The sequence below is a fragment of the Artibeus jamaicensis genome, unplaced genomic scaffold, assembly GCF_021234435.1.
Source record: "Artibeus jamaicensis isolate MK-2021 breed Jamaican fruit bat unplaced genomic scaffold, CSHL_Jam_final scaffold_474, whole genome shotgun sequence".
In the NCBI taxonomy this organism is placed as follows: Eukaryota; Metazoa; Chordata; class Mammalia; order Chiroptera; family Phyllostomidae; genus Artibeus; species Artibeus jamaicensis.
This window is the reverse complement of record NW_026522046.1, coordinates 6,356,464-6,371,445: the sequence shown is the minus strand read 5'-3', so window position 1 is coordinate 6,371,445 and position 14,982 is coordinate 6,356,464. Positions and strand designations below refer to the sequence as shown.

The 14,982-nt window shown below is 55.1% G+C and overlaps 2 protein-coding genes across 8 annotated transcripts in view; one reads left to right on the top strand and one right to left on the bottom strand.

Moving 5' to 3' along the window:
• The window catches only part of ECE2 (endothelin converting enzyme 2), a 30,469-nt gene that overhangs the window by 4,543 nt on the left and 10,944 nt on the right, over positions 1-14,982 (top strand). For 2 of the 7 annotated variants that reach the window (XM_053657858.1, XM_053657857.1), the window contains exons 1-6: positions 12,535-12,709; positions 12,990-13,076; positions 13,414-13,549; positions 13,740-13,973; positions 14,462-14,586; positions 14,702-14,848. In XM_053657858.1, the coding sequence (XP_053513833.1) occupies positions 12,671-12,709; positions 12,990-13,076; positions 13,414-13,549; positions 13,740-13,973; positions 14,462-14,586; positions 14,702-14,848 (768 nt within the window). In that variant the 5' untranslated portion in view covers positions 12,535-12,670. Of the gene's footprint in view, positions 1-970; positions 1,255-1,741; positions 3,055-12,534; positions 12,710-12,989; positions 13,077-13,413; positions 13,550-13,739; positions 13,974-14,461; positions 14,587-14,701; positions 14,849-14,982 lie in introns of those variants that run through there. The other 5 variants (XM_053657860.1, XM_037154897.2, XM_037154898.2 and 2 more) reach the window with 5 other exon arrangements.
• Positions 2,804-4,771, bottom strand: CAMK2N2 (calcium/calmodulin dependent protein kinase II inhibitor 2). The gene is made up of 2 exons (XM_037154893.2): positions 4,413-4,771; positions 2,804-3,630 (listed from the first exon to the last, which is right to left on the bottom strand). Exons 1-2 carry the CDS (start codon positions 4,579-4,581, stop codon positions 3,560-3,562), a joined length of 240 nt encoding a protein of 79 aa, XP_037010788.1. The 5' UTR covers positions 4,582-4,771; the 3' UTR covers positions 2,804-3,559.

The following is a 14,982-nucleotide window of genomic DNA, read 5'->3' as shown; positions in this document are numbered from 1 at the left end:
CTTTGAAGGAAGTCATGCTGTCTGGACCGCAGATCCACATCCACCCCTCTAACCTCCCCCTGTGCTTTCGCCTGACCCAGCTCTCTTTGGGACTGCTTTTCAGGCATTTCCCACCAGTGTTAAGATTCTTCAAGACTGTTTGGTTGTCAGCTTCCCTGAAACCTTTGCCCACCGCACCTAGGTGGGGACAGGGATCATCCTATGTGCTCCCACAGCCTGTCCCTATTGAAACACTCATCACAGTACGTGGCAGTTGCCTGATTACACATCTGTTCCTCCCACCGAAGTATGAGCTCCTTGGGGTCAGGGACTCTTACCCATCAGTAGAGCCCAATACATGGTGCTCAGCATGCAAAGGAATTACGGGAGATCAGCCGCACTGTTTCCCCGCCTAGTGTCCCCTTCCCTTGTTAACTCTGCCTTGGAAGCCAAAAGTAGGATAATAACCCCTAATGAGCCTTCCCAGAGGTTCTCTGAGAGGTAAGATATTAGGAGAGTACTAATGATATCCTAATAATATTATTATCTTAATGATGCCAATATGACCCCATTCTGCAGAGAAAACCAAGGCTCTGTGCTGAGTGACTTGCCAAGGCGGTGTGACTGGAAATGTCAGAACCCAGGTTTTTGAACTTCATTCAGAGCTTCAGCTGCTCTCCAGCTGTTTTAGTTCTTAAATTCAGTGAGCACATCCTGCATGTAGGCTGTCTTGTTGTCTTCATTTTTCTGAATAGGAAATGCAAGTTCCTACTTCCAGAGCAGCCAGGAATGATAGAGCCAGGATATGTGCCACACACCTGCATGGCTGCAAGCCTCCTGCTTTTTTCTGGACCTCAGTCTGGACATGCTGCTTCTCCCTCAGTATAGGAAGGTTTGGGCTGAGAGACAATTGGCCATGAGTGGGCGGATAATTGGGAGGGGGAACCAAAGCTAACCTAGCCCTTTTGCCACCCACCTTTTCTCATCTCAGGCTGTGGGAACAGTGCCCTGAGCTACGAGCTGCTCCTCGGGGGGTTCCCTGATGTGACCAGTGTGGACTACTCATCAGTAGTGGTGGCCGCCATGCGGGCTCGCTATGCCCATGTGCCCACGCTGCGCTGGGAGACCATGGATGCACGGGCACTGGGCTTTCCTGATGGCTCCTTTGATGTGGTGCTTGAGAAGGGCACGCTGGATGCCCTGTTGGCTGCAGAACGGGATCCTTGGACTGTATCCTCTGAAGGTGTCCACACTGTGGACCAGGTGCTGAGTGAGGTGAGGGAGCATCAAGAATGGAGGGGAAACCAAGAGGTGGGGATGAGGGGTTGAGGTTTCAGAAGATTGGATGAACTCAGAATCCAGAAGGACACATGGTTTGGGGCACTTACTCTCAGGACTGTGGTTACCTGAGGAAGAGTTAGGCTGGGTCGAGATTATAGGAGGCTGGAGTGGTCAGACTCACAGAGGCTGATGATTGGCTATTGGGTTGCCATGAGGATGAGGTAGAAGCCAGGTTCCAGACTGGGAGGGTGAGCAGTTGGCAGGACAGCAGTATCCCTGACCTGATATCACTCCCATGCTCCTTCCTGTCTAGAGTATATCCTGACCCCCACGGAATGGCCAGGGGCACGGAAGGAGGCTCACTCTTTTACCATGGAGAACGGGATGTAGGGTAGTAGCTGGGAGGGCATCTGGGGCAATACTGACCTTGGAGAACCTGGAGATGGACTCCTCACTGATGACTTCTCTGTCTGCCTTGCAGGTGAGCCGAGTGCTGGTCCCTGGGGGCCGGTTCATCTCACTGACCTCTGCGGCTCCCCACTTTCGGACTAGACACTATGCTCAAGCCCATTATGGCTGGTCTCTGAGGCATGCAACCTATGGCAGCGGTTTCCACTTCCACCTCTACCTCATGCGCAAGGGCGAAGAGCTTAGTGTGGCCCAGCTGGCCCTGGGAGCCCAGATCCTGTCACCCCCCAGGCCTCCCACCTCACCCTGCTTTCTCCAGGACTCAGATCATGAGGACTTCCTCAGTGCCATTCAGCTGTGAGGCCAGAAAAATGGCCCTCGAACCCTCCCTACCTTTCTGCCCTAGACTCCTTAGGTTGTTGTAATTCCTGACTCAGGGGTTAGGGTTCTGTCCAAGGTGCTCACATCCCAAGGGCCTGATGCTTTAGAGCTGATGGAAGCAACCCAACATGAAACAATATAGCCCAGGCTGAATTACATCCCAAATCCCAGGTTTATGGCTTCCTTCTTAGGCTCCTCAAATCCCTCCTGGGCTTCCCCAGCCACATGTGCCACCATACTGATCTACGTCGGCCCCTCTGCATGCCAGCCGGACCCAGAGGCCTGCATCCCTAGGATATGTTATTGTCCCCCATTCAACCTGGGTTCATCCACAGAAGGTCGCAGACTTTGAATCTAAATTGCTTTACAATTCTGACCCTAGCTCCAGCCTCAACTCTAGTGACCTTTCCTGCTCTGGTTTTATATTTACCCAAGAATGCCTGCCTGTACTTGGCAACACTTGCCTACCAGAAACATGCACCTGGGATTCTCAAGTACCCACTCCCCTCCCCAAAAGGCAGTGGAGCCACTTTGGCCTGGCTCCTGAGCAAACTGAAGCAGGAGACACACACAGGAAGGTCTGTGTTTATTCACACACTCCCGGTACAGTGGGGATGAAGGAACATTTACAAAGGACAACCCTGGGTTGAGAACATCTCTAGGGCCACAGGTGTCATCCGAGGGTGCAGAGCAGCCCCCTTTTGGGTTCCTAGGGGCAGGGTGCAGGGGTCCAAGGTACAATCAGACTTGGACCCTTGGAAGGGGATACCTGGAGGGAAGGGGTCTGCCAGAGAGCCGCCTGGGGTCAGGCCTGGGCAGACTGGCCATGTGTTTGTTGCCATGTTGGGGGCTTGTCCATTCCCACCCTCAACTCGTCCCACCTGCCAGGCGCAGAAGAGCAAGGACGAGACGGAGGGGGAAGGGTGCTAACCATGAGGGGAGCCAGTAAACAAAGAATCGGATATAAAAATACAAATGTGCTGAGGAAGTCCCTTAGAAATAGGCTGAGGCCGGGGTCACGCCAGACGGGGATGGGGGCGAGGAGCGGCCTGGAGGGGTGGGCCGAGCAGAGGAGGGTGGGAAGCTCATGCAAATACGCAGCCAAACATCCCCGGCCGCGCACGGTCGGACTCCGGCGGGGAGCCGGGTCTTCGGACCAGACCGGCCGGAGAGGGGCGGGGCGAGGGAGCCGTGCGGGAGGGGCTGGGTCCGGGCCGCGGGGCTCTGTCCTTTCCGGTGAGCGGGGTGGGGCTGCGGCCCGCGGTTCTAAAGTGCATGAGCGCGGCGGGCTCCGGGCGGGTCCGCGCCGCCGCCGCCGTGGTGCTGAAGCGGACAGCTCCGGAGTGGCTGGCAGCGGAGGCAGCGGCTCTGGCCCGGCGGCGGCGCGGCCCTGCAGCCCCCGCCCGCGGGCGCCTGGGCCCGGGCGGGGGGCGCCGGCAGCCGCATCGCCTGCCCGCGCGCCTGGCCGCTGCGAGGCGGGGCCCGGAGTCCGCCGCCCGAGCCGGCGCGTCTACACTCCGGAGGGCGGCTTCTCCCCCATCCCCTTCAGCACGTCGTCTATCCGGTCATCCTCGATCACCACTGCGCAGGGAGAAAGCGCATCAGCCGCACGGCCTCGGGGGGCGGCGGGGATGAGCCCCGCGGCCTCCCCAGTCGAACTCTCCAGCCGCCTCGGCTCTCGCAGCCGCCCTCCCGGTGCAGGAACGCCCCCTCTCCCCCGGCTGCGGCCCTCCGACCTCCCCGTCCGCCCGACCTCTCCCGCACCCGAGCCGAACCGGAGCCTTTGTGCTCTTGGGACCCCCTCTTCACCCCTCATTGCGGCTGACCCCTTCCTCACCCGGAATCTCCGGTTACCCCGACCCTCTTTCCCAACCCGACCCGCTCGACGCTTGAACCCTTCTTCCAGTCCTGGCACCAGCGGAGCCCCTTCCCCGTTCAAAGAGCCGAGACATCTGAGCCCCCGGCCCTCCTGGCCTCTCTCAGCTCGGACGCCCCTCCCCGCCCGAAGGCTCCTCGGTGGGATCCACCGACTCGGCGCTCGAGCCTGCAGGAGCGGCCGCGGCCCGCGTTTTCCCACTTCCCTGTGGCCCCGAGTGCCCGGCCGGCCCCTCCCCCTCGCCGGGGGCCGGGCTCCACTTCCAGAGGAGCGGAGCGTCGAATCCGGGGCACTGCGTTCCCGGGAGAGGGGAAGCGGGGAGCAACACTGCAGTGGGGACCCCCCCCCCCCGCCACCCCGGCCGGCGAGCGGCCGGCTGCGCTGCTCTGCGGCACGAGCTGCGGCCGGTGGTTGGGGAACCGCAGCCGGGAGGCGCCCGACGGAGGGTTTCTGGGTCGGGCGGTGGCTCCGGGGCCCGGCCGCGTACCTCTCTTGGCTCGGCCGATCTGGCCCAGCTTGGGGGGTCGCTTGGCTTGGTTGCCCGCAAAGAAGGAGTTGGTGTCTTGGAGGCGACAGCTGAAGGAGAGGTCGGAGCCCTCGGGGTCGGCGCCGAAGCGGCCCATCTTGTCCTCACTGTAGGGCAGGATCTCGGACATGGCGGGCGCGGGGTGGGCGCGGGACTGCGGCGGGGCGCGGACCGCGGGCTGGCTGCCGGACCGGCCCTAGCTCACCAGGCGAGCCGGCGGAAGGATGAAGTCATGCAGCATCCGGGGCTGCGGGGCCAAGCGGGGCCTCCTCCCCCGCGCCTCCGCCTCCCGGGCCGCTGGGCAGGCGGCGGCGGCGGGGACCGGGCGGGGGCGGCGCGCGGGGGGCGGGGGCGGGGGCGGCGGCGGCGGCGAGCGCGGAATGACGATGAGCGCCCGACTGCGGCAGAGCGCGGCGGGCGGGGCGCGGCGGAGGCGGGGCGGGCACCGGCCGCGGAGGAGAGGCGGGGCTGGGGGGGCGTCGGGAGGCTGCGAGACTCGCAGGGAGGAGGAGGGGCGGCTGTGGGAGGGTCGGACACAATGGCGGGAGCGGTGGCCGGGCGAAGGGCACTGGCCGGCGGCGCAGGATCTGGCACGAGAGGCGGGACGGGAGGTGGTGGCCGGAGCCCGCGGCCCCCGAGAGGCGAGAGGCGAGAGACTCCGAGAGCCTAGCAGGTGGGAGCGGGAATCGGCGCGCAGGTCAGGGCCGGAAGGCGGGAACGAGTCTGGCACTGGATTTGGGGCGGAACGCTAGAGAATCGCGTGTCGGGTGCGGTGTGTGTTTTTCGCGGGTCCGCAGCGCTGGGGAAGGGCGCAGACCCGTGGGAACCGCGCTCGCGGTTGGCGCGCTCCGGTACCGGGCTGCGTGCGGGAGTCTGTGCTTCCCTGACTGCCCTTGCGTGTCAGCCTCTGCCCATCTGTATGTCAGTCTTTCTCTAATGAGTCTGTTTTGTCTATCTCTGTGCCCCATATTTCTTTGTGTTACGGTTCCTGTTTACGCCTGCCTGGTACCAGTCTCCACGCTCGGTTCATGTACCTCTATGCTTCATCTCCCGAGTCTCCTTGTGTCTCTCGGTCTTACCGTGCAGAGGTCTCGGTGGCCGGGCCGGCTGGCGCGCGCCCGGGCAAATGCCCACCCCCAGCCCTGCTGCTGGAGCCTATACTCGCGCTCAGAGCGTCTGCCGCGCCCTGCGCTTTCTCCGCCCCAGGTGCGCGAGCTGAGCTGGCACTGCGGGGAGAATGAATGGTGGTGTCGTGGAGGGGGGCGCCCTGGCTGCAGATGACTCGGGGAAGCCCGGGGCGCCTGAGGACACCGTGAGAGTGGGCGTGGGTCCAGAGGTAGAAGGGGAGGGACAGAGGGCGCCTCCCCAAGCCCTCGTTGAAGGGGATCACGTGAGAGGCCTCGCCTCACCAACGGGAATACACCCTCTTCTCACCCCGGCTCCCCAGACGGGCCCTCAGCTGCGGCGTCACCTGCTTGCTGGCGCTCAGGGGCTCCGCGCAATCACTGGCTTTGGGGTGGCGAGGGGAGTAGTGTCTCGCGTTCTCCTACAGTGACGACAGTACTGATAAAGGTAATAATCATTCCAGACGTTCAGTACACACTAGTGTTCAGTGCACAACTGAGGCAGAGAGGGTTCTCCACAGTCACTGGAGCATTTTATCCTCCACCCCCAACACACGCAGCTAGTGAGGCTGCTGGACGTCCTTCCTCCAACAGCTCGCCAAGTGCTAGTCCCTGGAACACAGAGTGGAATGCGGTGGTGGCTGCCTCGCAGGGACCAGGAATTGGCGGGGGGGGGGGGTTTGCCAGGGGATACCTCTGTGCAAGCCTCACTCAAGGCCCCAGGTCTGGGGGCCCATCCCTATCAAGCCTCCTCCTTGTCTCTGAGGTAAGGGCCGAAGCCGGAGATAGAAGCCCAGCTGGAGAGAGAGTCGCCCGAACACCTGGAAGGACAGTAGAGGCTAGAGCTCCGGATCTCTAGGGGCGGGTCCAGAAATCTCACCCCTGCTGCGGGTTTTGTAGCAATGGGTTCCGGTGCTGGTTCTGCCACTTTCTTTGTGACCTTGAACTGAAAGCCCCATAATTATAGTAACATTTTAGGAAAATATGGAAAGTCATACAAAACCTTTGAATACATATCTCCTTCTATCCTTCTCATGCATTTAAATAGTATGTGTGCCTCTCTGAGCCTCCACGTTCTAGTTTGAAGCACAGAGATGACAGAGCCTGTATTAAGGGAAGTTTTGGAAATGAAATCGTCCTGAGGTGAAATGGGTTGTCTCAGGAGGAATGAGCTGCCCCTCATGCAAAGTGTTAAAGGAGCTGGGAGATTTCTTACCAAGGAGAAGATGAGAGCAAGTGGGTGAGGAATTGAAACAATTCTCTTTTCACCCCCCAGAATGAAAGATATTGGAGAAATAACAATTTAACTTGGAATTCATTTGGTTGGCTTTTAAAAAAATTTAAAGAGAGAGAGAGAGAGAGAAAGAGAAACATCAATTTGTTTTTCCGGTTATTATGCATTCGATGGTTGATTCTTGGATGTGCTATGACAGGGGACTGAACCTGCAACCTTGATGTATCAGGACAACACTCTAACAAATTAAGCAACCCTGCCAGAACCAGTTAGTTTCTTAAATATTCTTATTCCTGTCCCTACTATGCATGCTCACTCATGATTAAAGCAAAAGACCTAAAAAATGGTAAAGATGTAGCAATATATAAACTTCTATTATATGATTAAAATGTTGGGGGAGTCCTTTAAATTGTGGCCCCCTATTTAAAATTCTGATGTTCTAGCCCTGGCTGGGTAGCTCAGTTGGTTGCAGTCTTGTCCCATGCACCAAAGGTTGTGGGTTCAATCCCCAGTCAGGGCACGCACCTAGGTTGCAAGTTTGATTCCAGGTTAGGGCATATAGGAGAGTCAATCAATCATTGTTTCTCACATTAATGTCTTTTTCTCTCTGTCTCTTTCCCCTCCTTCCTTCTCTCTCTAAAATCTACAAACACATCCTTGGGTGAGGATTTTTAAAAATTCTGATGTTCTGCATCCTGCCTGTGAGAAAAAATGCATTCTCAAAACTAAAATGCAATAAAATTTGTGTGACATTTTGTGATCATGTTTTGAATTTCTTAACTGAAAGTCCCTCAAAGCCAAGTGGACTCGATCCTTATGTTCTAAACAGAATAACATACCTTTTGGTGTTTGAATATTAATAACATTTTTATTCAAGTGGAAACTGTAGGTCTGTGTAGTAGGTTGAATAAGACCCCCCCCCAATTCATGTCCATTCAGAACCTCAGAATATGCCTTATTTGGAAATAGGTCTTTGCAGATGTAATTGCTTAAATTATGGGTGCCATACTGGATTTGGGTGGGCCCTACACTGAGTCACTGCTGTCTTTACAAGGAGAGGACAGATACATAAAGACACATGCACACAGGGAAGAAGTCCAGGTGGGGAAGCAGAGATAGGAGTGAGACAGCTGCAAGCCAAGAAACACCGAAGGTTGCTGGGAGTTCCTGGGAGATGGAAGACGCAAGGAAAGCTACCTGTCTAGAGACTTCTGGGGGAATACGGCCTGCTGCTACCTTGGTTATAGACTTCTCGCCTCCAGAACTGTGAGAATATGTTTCTGTTTGAAGCTACCTGGTTTGTGATACATTGTTACAGCATTCCTAGGAAACTAACGCAGCCTGTTACAAATATTTTTGGGTAATTTTCTAACATCTCTCATGACCATGTTTCACCTTTCTTTAACTCTGAGGAAGCTCACACCATAAGAGTATTTCTGGGACTCATTCTATTAGCAGGGGCTGACAAATCACAAAAAATGAGGGAGGCAGATCCGAGTAGATTAACATGGTGAGATCTCCAAGGCCTGCCAAAGTATCACCAGCTAATAATCATAGAGTATGGTTTCATGTATGTAAAAAAAGCATACACACATACATATGCATACATAGCCACATATGAAGTATGTGTTGAGCTATGTAAATACATGTAGAAGAAAGATCTGGAAGGAAACAGACCAAACTAATAATGGTTACCTCAGAGGATGGTACTGGGATCCCAGCAGGATGAATTTCATCTTTTACTCTATATTCTTCTGCAGTATTACATGTGCAATACAAAAGTTTTAATGATTTTTTTTCAAATAAAGGTTTATGATGACATAGTCCATTTACCAAACATCACACTCTGGCCCTAGACAAATCAATTCACTTAGAAAGGAGACTAGTAGGTAAGAGCATGGAGTTGAGATTCAAACTGAGGATCTGCCTTCTACCTGATGTGTAACTTTGGGTATGTTATTAAGCTTTCCTGTGTTTTAGGATCTTCTGTGAAACAGGGGTGGTGATACTGATAAAATCTGCATATTGGGTCCTCATGAGGATTAAATAAGTTACATAAAGTGCTTAGGTAAGTGCTGGACAGTAGAACTGTTAGCTATTATTATACAAGAAAGCATAAAGAAGTTAAAAGTAACCTCATCATTAGACATATTCATATTAACATTTTTGCATAGATTTCTAATTTCTTTTTTTAACCTATGCTTTTCTACTTTTTGCTAAACAAAGATGAGATTTTGTAACCCTTTACCTCCCCCACCTAACTACATGGAGAACATTTCCCCCTTGGCAGTTGCAACTGATCCCATTGTATGAGACACATTGTATCTCATTGTGCCAGTATTCAATGTTACAAAAGTCCTCTACTCTTCGGGGCTGAGTTTCCCTTCTGTTTTTGTTTGTTTTGTTATAATAGATAGTGCTGTGATGAACAAATGTTGTAGGGGAAAAAATGGCCCATATATTTTGTTCCTCCAATTAAGAAGTAGCATCTATATCTCCAACCCTGAATCTGGGCTTGACCCTCTGACTTGCTTTGCCCAACAGGGACATTTACAAATGTGATGCAAACAGAGACTTGAAAAATACTCCTATACTGGGGCTTTGCCCCGTTTTCTGTTGCTGGGAATTTTGAGACTAGCATGCGAAGAAGCCTGGGCTAGCTTACTGCAGGAGGAGAGACTACAGGACAGAGACAGAGCCCAGTCATGTAAATGAGGCCCAAACATGTAAATGAGGATACACTGCTAGACCACTCAGCTCCTGCTGAGCTGTCCCAGACCTGAAGAACCACCCAATCAACCCAATGAACAGAGAAATAATGAATGTTTGCTATTTTAATCCACAAAATTTGGGTATGCTTGTTATGTAGCAAAAACTAGTTGATACAGACATCTTGTGGACAATGATTCCTGGAACGGTTTTCTAGAATTAGACTTTCTGGGTCAAAGAATGTGTACACTTACACCTAGTGATTCATGTTACCAAAAAGCTTGCATCAGTTTGTAAGCCACCAGCAATATATGAAAGTGACCATATTCCTCATCTGTGTCAACACTGAACATGAATGTTTCTTACCTTCGTGACTACATTATCCTTGTAAATGGAACACATACACCATTGTCCATTTCCTCTCAATTTACAATCAATGTAGAGAAAAGATCACTCCTGTAGGAAAGAACAGCAGAAAAGAGAGAAAATAATAGGATGGGAGAATAAAACAGGGTCAAAGAATATAAACACAGAGGAAAGAAAATAGAATTATAGAGTAGAGCAATCCCTGAGCCTCTTATGTGCATAGGGTACTTAACATGTAGTCAGGAATAGTTATGAGCCTAATAAATGATTTGGGTCAAGGAAGAGGCTTGGAAAGGACCTGTCCCTTTAGGCCACATTTAGGGAAACTGTGAACACTATAAAAGTAGGTGCGGGGTCTTTCATATGTGGCTGTATTTCTCACAGTAACTCTTAGATAGGGATGACTGTTCCCATTTTACAGAAGAAGAAAAAAGTAAGGGTCAGAGTTTTCAAGTAACTTGATAAAGATCATAGAGCTGATAAAGAATTGAGCCCAGATTTGAGTCCAGGTCTGTCTACCTTGAAAATGGACATGTGTCCCCTTAGTCTTCCAGAGAGGATGTGGCAGAAGACAAGCAGCTACTTTTGGGAGGAAGTCTATTCTTTCCATTCGTGTTGCCAAACTGCTCTGCAGAAAGGAGTCAGAGCACGTGGGGTCGAATCCCAGTTCTGCTACTTCCTGCGTGACTCTGACATGCCTCACTCTTCTTCATCTGCACAGTGGCTTCATAAAGCACTACGAGGACAAATGAGCACAAAGATGTAAAGCATCTAGAACAGCGGCTGGCGCACAGTGACGTGCTGTGTAAGCTTGCTATTGCCCACATGGCGCTGCAGCAGCCAGAGGACTATTTCTTATGAGCCTGTCGCCAGAAAGTCCTTACATAGTAGCTTCGGTTACACTCGCGGGGTCATTTGTCTCAGTGGAGTTCCCCACAGAGCAAGGCCAACCCTGCTGCCTCGTTTCTCTTCATCCAGCCTTGGACGGGGAGGGGGGAGAAGTAAGTGCTGTGGTGCCACACTGTCATCAGAAAGAACATATACGACTTGAGACTCGTCCCAAGGGGCTCTCCCAAGGCCGTGCTGCTGCAGGCCCCAGTCTGCTGGATGGGAAAGCTCCATGCTCAGGGAATGCGACTCGCCTGGAACGCATCTGCCTCCTCTGCCTCCTCTGCTGTCTGGGAAGCACAGCGGGCAGCCGCCAGCCTTTCAGTTCTCCTTTCTGCCTATCGGGCTTTAACGACAACAGCACCAAGAGCAGCTAACACATTGCGTGTTGTCACGGGCCAGACACTGTCCTAAGAGGTGCTATTCTTATTTCAATTTTGCAAATGAGGAAATTCTGTCCGAATCCCGAATCTTCCACCCTAACTGCGACACTGTACTGGCTCCTGCTTGAGAACAGGCGATTCTGGGCCGGGAAAGGCCACAGAAAGCAATGCAACATTGCTCGCCTGACTCATTCATCATCCACCTTTTTCAGCCTGGAGCGGCCCACGTGGGAGCCACTTGACGCAGGACGTGTAAGAGCTGAGGTGAGAGTCAAGAAATGGGTGATGGGTTTGCCACCACTCAGCCTTCTCGGGTCAAACTCATGCATCGCCTGGAGGAGGAGGCACTAAAAAAAAAAAAAGTGGTGAAAGAAAACACTAGTCACTCTCCAGCGTAGCAGACTGTGACACCACGCCTGGTTAAGGAATGACAATATGGAAGGCAGATGGCGGATGCATCGATGCCACATTATTGCTTTTCAGTGAAATATTGCTTGGGTTTTTTTTTTCCCTTCTTCTTCTTGTAAACCTCCCAAATAAAATGGTTTGCTTTCCTCAAGTTAGAGGTGTGAACACGTCTTTTCTTTAAATATATCCATGGATGGCTGTTTTTTTCCCTGCCGATTTGTCACCATCTGTAACCCTCCCTGTGTGAGATGATCTGATGACAACAGTTATCTTGGAGAGTAAAAGTGCAGTCTTGGAGCGACGGGTGGGAGCAGAGTCAGCGCGGGCTGTGCCCGCGTGTTGTGTACGTGCGTGACGTGCGTTGGGCTGGGGGCCTTGTGCTCGTACACACCGTGTGTGAGCAGGCAGTGCGTACATTCGGCGGGCACCTGGTGTGTGTGTGTGTGTGTGTGTGTGTGTGTGTGTGCGTGCGCGCGCGGACTGTGGGCTGGGCTGGGTGCTCGCCTGCACACCCCGGGCGTCTGCGATTTCTGTGTAGATATGGTGCGGACACCCTCTCTGTGGGTCGACACCTTGCTGGCTCAAGAGGGGCTGTGCGCACTGCTCGGGAAGGTGTTCTTCCGTAGAGTAAAATTTCTCCAAGCTGTTCAAAGAGGATGGGGATGGCCTGCAATTTGGGTGACTGGGCCAAGAAATAGCAGCAGGGTTTGGGCCTGGGTCAGAGGAATGTAAATCATGGGTGGCTTGCGAGAGGGCGCTGCAGAGACCCAGAGCTGACCCTTCAGAAGAGCGGGGTCTCCGGAGGTCGCAGCCGCGGGGGCGGCAGGTTGGCTCAGCTCAGCAGGGCGGGCCGCGGGCTCGGGGAGCAGAGGTCTGGGCACCAGGAGCGCTCCTCCCTCCCCCCACGGTCCCCACCCCCAGGCGCGGCGCCGCGGGGGGCGGGGGGACGGGGCAGGCGGGGGTGGCGGCGGCGGAGCAAGGGGCTGCGCAGCAGCTGCGATGGCGGGCAGCAGCCGGGCCGGGCCAGGGGCGGAGGCCGCGGCCTGGGTCAGGGCCAGCCGCCTGCGGGAGCCCTAAGGTGCCTCCTAAGGGAGCCCCGACTCCACGATGAACGTCGCTCTGCAGGAGCTGGGCAGCGGCGGTAACGTGAGTGGGGGCTCCCAGCTCCTGGGGAGAGGCCCCAGAGGAGGGGGCGGGTGACGGACAGGCGGCGTCGGGTTGGGGTTCCGCGCTGGAGGCGCAGGGGCTGCGTCCTTGAGGGGCGAGGGTGGGAGGGAGGCCAGACCACAGAGCCGGGGAGGAGGGAAGGGGCCTCGCTGCAGACGGGAGGGGGCCTGGCCGGGAGGGGCACTGGGACACTGAGGCTGGGCCGTGGGCAAACAGCCCAACCTGCCTGACCTGGGTTGGCACCCCGACTGTCTGGCAGATGGTGGAGTACAAACGGGCGACGCTGCGGGATGAAGATGCACCGGAGACCCCCGTAGAGGGCGGGGCCTCCCCGGACGCTGTGGAGGTGGGCAGGGGGGTTCTCCCCTCCTCTCCAGGCCCCAGTCCGGCAGGAAGCCTAGCACACCCGGCAGCTTTTGGCTGCCCTGGTGGGGTCACCTGCCCCCACCTCCGCTCCAGCTCTGGCTTGTGCGCTAGGACTAAGCCATGACGTTGCACAAAGCAGGCTCAGAGGACTCAACTCGGCCTGCCTCCGCATCCCTGTGCCTCAAGTGAACCTCGGTAGCACCTTTGCTCCATGGAACCTGCCTATGCCTTCACCCTCTGGGAGGACTTCTGTGATCCTGGACGCCCCCAGTCCCCTCCTGCCGCTCGCTAGCTCTCTGTCACCCTGTGTTCTCCAGGTGGGGTTCCAGAAGAGGACAAGACGCCTCTTAGGCTCGCACACCCGACTGGAGCTGGTCTTGGCAGGTGTCTGTCTACTGCTGGCTGCCCTGCTTCTGGGCTGCTTTGTGGCCCTAGGGGTCCAGTACCGCAGAGGTAGGTGGAGTCACACCTGCCACCAGCACTCCTAGCTGTGGGGACTCTGGAGGCCAAAAAGGCCTCTAAGATATTGTCTGGTTGGGACCACCTTTCCCTAGCTTTTCTCTCTCCTCCCAACATTCCTGCCGTCACGGCCCCTCTCAAAGCATGTGTCTTCCCCAAACTGACCGACCCCCCCTGTCCTTAGCCATATCCCCTGCCACAGACACATCCCACAGCACCTGCCTCACAGAGGCCTGCATTCGAGTGGCTGGAAAAATCCTGGAGACCCTTGACCGTGGTGTGAGCCCCTGTGAGGACTTTTACCAATTCTCCTGCGGAGGCTGGATTCGGAGGAACCCCCTGCCCATCGGGCGTTCTCGCTGGAACACATTCAATAGTCTCTGGGACCAGAACCAGGCCACACTGAAGCACCTGCTTGGTGAGTGGGCCTGTCAGGGAGGCTTGTGCCAGGTAGGTACGTGCCCAGCATAAGGCTTGGCACTTAGTAGGTGCTTAGTAAAGGTCCATGAATGAATAAATAACTGGGTGACTGGGAACACCCTCGGGGTAAGGGATGCAGAGAGCAGGGGGCTCCTGAGAGGTGGAGATAGGTTTGGAGTGGGGCAGACCTCTAAGTTTAACGGAGAGGCTCCTTTCTGCCTTCTGTTTGTAGGACTGCTGAGGTGTGGTGGCGCTCAGGGAGCCTGGGAGCTCACCAGGGAGCCTGTAGTGCTTAGAGATCTTAGAGGGTCTTGATGAACAGAGCAGAGGAAGAAGCCACACTTGGCTGTTTCACCCAGTTTTCCTGGGTCTACATTAAGAGGACTGCCCCTTGTTTGGAAAGCAAGAAGAGGGACCAAATAAAGGCCCAGGAACCCTTTCAGCAGTCAGCATAGTTGCCACCTGGACCTGTATTGTATTCCACAGAAAACGCCACCTTCAATTCCAGCAGTGAAGCTGAGTGGAAGACGCAACGCTTCTACCTGTCCTGCCTAAAGGTGGAGCGCATCGAGGAGCTGGGAGCCCAGCCGCTGCGAGACCTCATTGAAAAAGTAGAGCCCCCTGGGTGGGGGAGGTAGGCAGGGAGAGGACAGGACTTGGAAGAAGACGTGGCCCCCAAAGCTTGGCGGCTCCTGTGTCATAGGTTCTGTTATGGTCTCTACTCAGATTGGTGGTTGGAATGTTACGGGGCCCTGGGACCAGGACAACTTCATGGAGGTGCTGAAGGCAGTAGCAGGGACCTACAGGGCCACCCCCTTCTTCACTGTCTACGTCAGTGCCGACTCTAAGAGTTCCAACAGCAATGTCATACAGGTACAGGCTGGGGAAAGGTGGGAGGGGCTTGTGGACTGTTTGCTGAGCCCAGACTCTCCTCCCCTGTGACTGGCAGGCTTGTGTGCCACCCCCCCTCCCCCCACCACACAAGAGTCCAGGTTTTGGTGGGGGTG

Coding starts and splice junctions, on each gene's coding strand:
- CAMK2N2 (XM_037154893.2), bottom strand. CDS start 4,581: ATGTCCGAGATCCTGCCCTACAGTGAGGACAAGATGGGCCGCTTCGGC. Junction 3,631..4,412: donor GATCGGCCGAGCCAAGAGAG/GTACGCGGCCGG, acceptor CTCCCTGCGCAG/TGGTGATCGAGGATGACCGG.